A 7,431-nucleotide genomic window follows, 5' to 3' on the forward strand; every position below is an offset into this window, starting at 1 on the left:
TCTGGAGAAAAGACTAAGCTCGATTCTCATTTTTATTCCACTCGAATATCATTATTGTATCTTAGTTTGGACTTATATAATAACTTTTGAAACAACCGGGTCTGGAAAAAAGACTTTGGACGTATATTATAATTTTTTTAACAACTGGGTCTGAAAAAAGACTTTGGACTTGCATTATCATTTTTGAATTAACCGGGTCTGGAAAAAAGACTTTGGACGTATATTATAATTTTGAAACAACCGGGTCTGGAAAAAAGACTTTGGACTTATATTACAATTTTTGAAACAAATGGGTCTGAAAAAAAGACTTTGGACTTGCATTATCATTTTTTAATTAACCGGGTCTGGAATAAAGACTTTGGACGTATATCATAATTTTTTAATTAACCGGGTCTGGAAAAAAGACTTTGGACGTATATTATAATTTTTGAAACAACCGGGTCTGGAAAAAAGACTTTAGACGTATATTATAATTTTTTAATTAACCGGGTCTGGAAAAAAGACTTTGGACTTGCATTATAATTTTTGAAACAACCGGGTCTGGAAAAAAGACTTTGGACTTATATTATCATTTTTTAATTAACCGGGTCTGGAATAAAGACTTTGGACGTATATCATAATTTTTTAATTAACCGGGTCTGGAAAAAAGACTTTGGACGTATATTATAATTTTTGAAACAACCGGGTCTGGAAAAAAGACTTTAGACGTATATCATAATTTTTGAATTAACCGGGTCTGGAAAAAAGACTTTGGACTTATACTATAATGTTTTATTACCCGGGTCTGGAAAAAAGACTTTGCACTTTTGTGCTATATGAACGCATTACTATTAGACAAGACCAATATGGAGAGAACTTGAATTCAAGGAGCATTTTGGGGTAAAAGTTGGGAACCGGTCAATTTCACCTAATTTGAATGTGCTGAATCTGATAAGACCGGTTCCCAAGCCAATTTTCCATGTTTTGACCACCTAATTTGCATAAACAAAATGGCTGCCAAATTGACAATTTATAATCTTATTTCTACAATATTCTTTTATAATATTCGCTTTCACCGATATGGATACTGCAAAATCCTGCATACTTAACATGTACCATTTGGGAAAATTTGTTATTTCTGTTTGCGGCTAATTTATTATGCAAATTTATGCATATTTTGCAATATTATGCTATAATTTGATAATTACACCTAAAATGTTTATTATTTTGGGTATAAATAGCATTTGTATCATTATGATAAATTTTTGGCCCTTAAATATAATACTCAAGTCAATTTTTATATGTATTTTATTGTTCTTTGATATTTCTTTTGTGTTCTTGTATTTTCTGCTATTTGCTTTGTGTATGTTTGATATGAGATCTTTAAAAAACTAATATCAATGGCAGACAAATATTAAGCTTCAATGATTGAATCATTTGATAAACTTCTTTTGCCACAACTGTTAATTGTACTCAGGAACAAATACACACACATGCTCCCACACCCACACCTGTATATAGAAAGTAATATACTTGCAAGGTATAGTAGACATGCACAATATAAAAACATTGATGCTGATCCTATAATCATGACAATTACCAAATTCAATGAACCCGTAAGAAAAAAAGAGTTTAGAAGTTGGAAAACCTGTAATCATGCTGAACTTAAATTTCTTGAAATAGATATATTAAAATGTTTTATAACAGATCAAATAATGAATTAAACGTATGATTTACGCAGTGTAGTTTATCAATCGGATTTTCAAGAAGTTTATTTTTTTTCATTTCCATGACAAATATAAATCAAATACAGATACAAATCAAAGTATGAGTACAAAATAAATTTTACCTCAGCATAATTATATAATAAAAGCTGGTATAAAATAGTATTAAGCGTGTATGGAAATGAGGGGATCCACTAAAAAGCATTGCTTGTAGAGCGTGGATCCCCTATAGCGGATATAATCGGATATAAGTATCAGTACATTGTTATTATCCTTGTAGCAAAATTATATCTTTGATTCAGCTCCATCAGAACTGCAATCATGGCAGTTAACCAAAGAACAATTTGTAATAAATGCAAAGGGTCTGTATTACTGGATCACTTACTAGTTTTTTTGGTCATTACCGATGTATTTATTTATTTGGCAACGATACATTTTCCCCCAAGTCAACCATCAAAGTGATAACTGAAAACCACAGCTTTTATCCAATCCTTGCCTTGGAAGATTCTTTTACGAACGATACTGAATACAGAAGAGGAAATGATAAAAACATGGTGCTAAACACAGATTAGCTCCATGGTTAAAACATGGGCAAAACAAGGTATCCAGCCCAGTCACTGCCCAATGCAGAACAATTTTCACAGTGTGTCCTATGGTTAAAAAGTGCTAGAGATGCCTGTTGAAGGTAAACCAGCATGGAGACAGTTGCAGAAGTCCAGTCTAGAGGTTATCCGGTCATGGACGATATTTTCTGCACCACCTCATGTAAGACAATGTCTGATCTCAGCAATTCTGGGGAGCAGGTAATGTGCAGATTGGCAGACATGTGATGTGTGTTTCTTCATGCTCATTGTTCTATCAAAGACTACGCCAAGAGATCTAGCCTTGCATACTGGAGATATATAGCTTCCTCACCTATTAAGACTGGAGTTGTAGTCATAATAATTACGCATATATGGAGATGACAGAACAAGATACTTCGCTTTTTATTGTTAGGCTCCAGGAAGTTGACCTTCATCCAACATCGAATCCTCAATGGCAGCACCAACAACAGCAGCTGCACGAACCTCTGTATATTTACCTTTTGGATCAAAAGTGAGGTATACAGCTGGATGTCATCAGCATAGAAGTGTATACCAAGACCATGTTGCCACATTACAGAGCCAAGAGGAGTGATGTACAGTTTGAAGAACAAGGGACAAGGACAGACTCCCAATGAACTCCATATCAAAGGGTAGTCACAGGAGACTGCATGCCAGTGATGAATACAGCTTCATACAGCCCTGTTGGCAAGGTAACAGGAAACCTGCCATTGGAGTGCAGAATCATCAATTCCAAAACAGACTGTCAGTCTCCCAAGAAGAATGACATGTTCACTGGTATCAAAACCGGTTGACAAGTCAAACATAACTTAGGCAACTGCTTTCCTCAAAGAAAGAGAAATCCTGGCTCTACAATCGAAGAAATTCTCGACCTAGACTTTGATGGTGGTATCTCAGACTCGCATGCAGCCTGTCAGAGCTGGGTATAAGCTATTGGATGCTGTTGGTTTTAATACCGATCAAAATAAGTGGATTAATAATCACCTACAGGAACGTCAAACATGCCAGAAACCCACCATCCTCTAAAAGATATCTTCGTTATCAATTTGAAATAGTCTATCTTATGAAGATATGAAGATGTGTGAACATCAGAAGTTCGATAAATGGCCTAGAAGACATTACACAATTCACTGCGGTAATGAAAAGGTGCACTCCGAGCATTTTAACACCTGAAACAAGATCTGGTTAGACAGCAGATTCTCTCTCAAGACAAAAGTTTAAGTTTTCTCTATGGATCTGTGACATGAGAATCGGACATATCTCAAGAACACAAACACGATGACTTCGATACGAACTGCCTCCGCAGAATACTTGTACTATATTGGTTTGATTTCAACAATTAGAGATGACTTTTATAATATGAGGCTGCCCTATCAATCAAGCCATCCAATGGAGCACCAAATCGATGATAACTGACATTGATCATTCAACACCCCGAAGGTAAAGGTGTATATCAAGCTGGGGGAAGCTGGATGCCTCTAAGTTGGATGAAGCGGCAATCCTTGATAGGACAGGTGCAGTACTGCATGGGAAAAGATATATTATGGAGATGCACATGTAATCCGTTAATGAAGTCCAATGAAAAAAAAAAAAGTTATTTAAAGGATATGAAGTGACTTATTCGTTGTGGAACTTTAGAACATCACAGTCTGGCTTTTAAAACACGGAAAACGGTCTAATTGATAGGCAAAATGAGAAATTAGATGGATTATATGTGGGTTCAGTTCTGAGAATTTTTGTTCAATATTGGGACAATTTGATGAGCGTAATGGAGAAAAACACAGGACATCTCATTTTCAGCAGACGGTTTTCACTTCATTTTGCTGAAGAAAAACACACTAAATATATATATATATGTATGTGTGATCAGATTCTGTTGGTCGGGAACATAACTACTCCAAAGGATATTAAATGCAACTGATTGACTAGTATTAGGAGTTGAGAATTACAGTACTGTTATGATTCAAATTTAATAATTCATCATCTAAATTGTAAATATGAATGGATTGATATCATAATTCAAGATACCATTTTATAATAAAAATATAAGCAATTAATAGTGACATTCGCTTGAATACACATAGGTTCATGAAATTCGTTGGATCTCCACCAGTGTGCTTTTAAATGGGAAGGCCCTCCGTGCAGGAGTTTACCTTTGTATGCAGATGTGGGTGTGGGAGTGGGTGCATCTGTTTATGCCCATGGATATATGCGAATAAAAAAGTGATTACATAATTAAATCATTGAAGCTAATTATATTCTGCCATTGATAATCAATAATTTGACAGATCCCATAACAAAACATCATTGTACAAAACAAAAAGTACAAAATACAAAGAAATACTTAAGAAATTCAAAAAACAATAAAATACATTATTATTCACTGAGATAATATATTCTAAGGGCCGTACAATTATGATGCAAATGCTATTTGTACCAAAAATATAAACATTTGAGCTGAAATTATCAAATTATAGCATAATATTGCAAAATATGCATACATTTGCATAATTTATTAGCCGCAAACAGAAATAACAAATTTTCCCAAATGGTATATGTTAAGTATGCAGGATTTTGCAGTATCCATATCGGTGAAAGCGAATATTATAAAAGAATATTGTAGAAATAAGATTATAAATTGTCAATTTGGCAGCCATTTTGTATATGCAAATTAGGTGGTCAAAACATGAAAAATTGGCTTGGGAACCGATCTTATTAGATTTAGCATATTTGAATTGTGTGAAATAGTCCGGTTTCCAACTTTTACCCCAAAATGCTTCTTAAAGTTTATATAGGCCTTTTTTTCCAGAATGGGTCTAGTCTATATAGGATTTTAGTTTAGAACGGATTCGCCAAAAATCCCTTCAAATTTATTACATTTGTGGGTAAAGTCATTATTACATTTGTGGGCGATCAAAAATTATTACATTTGTGGGTAAAGTGCATTATTACATTTGTGGGTGAAATTATTACATTTGTGGGTAAAGTGTTATTACATTTGTGGGCGTTATTACATTTGTGGGTAAAGTGTTATTACATTTGTGGGCGTTATTACATTTGTGGGCGATTATTACATTTGTGGGTGTAACACCCCCCAACCCCAACTTCATCTCAAGATTCCCTCAACCAATTTTTTTTTCCTTCATTTCCCATTTTCCAGCCCTGTGACGTATGCTTGGGAAGGTGGCAAGACGATGACCGAGTCCAAAGAATTCTCCAAACTGACCGTCACCAGGAAACAGTACGATGAAGAAGGACAAAACATATGCTTTGACAAATTTGATGTATGATGCCAGTTTGCTACAGTAGTTGCAAAAGGACTCAGATGCCAACATACTGTTTCTTTGTGTTGGTGATAAAACGCCATATTAAAAGGAAAACATGTTCGCGCACCCCAACGGTGCAGAAACGCCCTTACACCAAGCCCTTATGCATACTCCTAAGGGCATTTTTGCGCACATGTGATGCGCGAAAGTGTGGTGTTTAGGGCGTTTCTGCATCGACATGACAATTTATTTCCACTGTGTCCATTCACTGATATAGTGTAATAATAATAATAATAGTTGGATTTATAAAGCGCTTTTTGCCAGAGGATACAAAGCGCTGCTATTATTACCCCGGCTTTAGCTCGAGCTACCATCACCGGCGCTCAGTGCATGCAAGGAATTACTCCTGCCGGGTACCCATTCACCTCACCTGGGTCGAGTGCAGCACAGTGTGGATAAATATCTTGCTGAAGGAAAATACGCCATGGCTACGATTCGAACACACGACCCTCTGTTTCAAAGGCGAGAGTCAGAACCACTAGACCACGACGCACCCACGTGTAAGAGCAAAAAGTTTACTACTGATTGATCCGATCAACCACAGCTTTGGACGGTCAGCACGTCAGCAACTAAAATTCAAATTTGTTCAAAATATATTCTAGATATGATGTGCATTCATACATTTATCATTCTCTTGAAGATTCAGTGTGATTCTGTTTGCTAACTAAGGAGATTGAGATAATTTCCTGTTGAAAAAATTACGATATGGATTATGGATTATGATAGTTGAGATTGATTGGATCAATCGTAACTCTTTGTAAGATGCCAGTCATTCACAAAGTGGCTTGTAACTTATTGTACGAACAGCTTTATGAAACACCCCCCCCCCCCCCCCCCCCCCCGGGTTTCTCTATGTACAGGTATCAGGATCATGTAGGATGTGGATGGAGGAATTCTTAAAAAGTTTTCACCAGATCAAAAAGCCAATTGTATAAACTTTGCAATCAAACACAACTCAATGTTTTGTGGGGGGGGGGGGGTTCTTTAAAAAAATACTTAACAGCTGTCTTATGGTTCCTTGAATAATCAAATTATGTATGATTGCAAAGTTAATCATTTAGGCATTTCTGTATTTATATACATTCAGATTTCTCATTCTTTGAACAAGCATATGTGTACTTCCACTTTTAAAGGAGTTCACTCACAAATACCAGGATCTTGCATGAGATAACAACAATTTAAGCAGATCCTTTTGTATGATACCGGTATTAATTGTGATTTGCCCTCTTTCATCACTTTTCTTCTTTCCACATGCCTTTCTATATTGTGATATTTGTCCACAACAATTCTCTAATTTCTATCCTTTTTTCCCCGCAAAAGCGGGGCACCCAGCAAAAAGCCGGGAAAAAACATTGCTCTGTATAACATTGCTCTGTTTGGAGATGTGCATAGAGTACCGAAGTGATGACATCACAATAAACTTTTTTTTTGTATTTCCGTGTTTTTGATATTATATTTTGATAGAGCATGAACAACCCCCCCCCCCCCCACACCCAAATTTGGACGTAATCTGTTAATGTGGGCCTTAGAAATGACCTCATGAATACATAATTAGTCCCATTAAAGTCAATGTATTAATGGCTTGGTTCCTGACAACAATTATGTATTCATGAGGTCATATCATGGGGACCCATGGACCGATTCCCACCAAATTTGGGTTGTGGGGGTTTGCATCATGGTCTATCAAAAACGCTGACATGCATAAATGGAAAATTGATGACGTCACACTTCGGTACTCTGTATAGCTGTATTCTATGTAAATACAATTTGTAATAAATACAAAAACTGACAAATACTCTA

The 7,431-nt window shown here is 35.8% G+C and overlaps 1 protein-coding gene across 2 annotated transcripts in view; it reads left to right on the forward strand.

The window, feature by feature from the left end:
* The window catches only part of LOC135157786 (actin-related protein 6-like), a 37,283-nt gene extending 29,857 nt beyond the window's left edge, over positions 1 to 7,426 (forward strand). The window contains exons 9-10 of one of the 2 annotated variants that reach the window (XR_010296755.1): positions 5,466 to 5,849; positions 6,045 to 7,426. Coding sequence is in view for 1 of the 2 variants with exons in the window: in XM_064114674.1 (XP_063970744.1) it covers positions 5,466 to 5,595 (130 nt within the window). In the remaining variant the exon portion in view is untranslated. Of the gene's footprint in view, positions 1 to 5,465 lie in introns of both variants that reach the window. The other variant, XM_064114674.1, reaches the window with a different exon arrangement.
* The last annotated feature ends 5 nt before the right edge of the window (positions 7,427 to 7,431 follow it).

The sequence above is a fragment of the Lytechinus pictus genome, unplaced genomic scaffold (assembly GCF_037042905.1).
Source record: "Lytechinus pictus isolate F3 Inbred unplaced genomic scaffold, Lp3.0 scaffold_20, whole genome shotgun sequence".
Classification (NCBI taxonomy): Eukaryota; Metazoa; Echinodermata; class Echinoidea; order Temnopleuroida; family Toxopneustidae; genus Lytechinus; species Lytechinus pictus.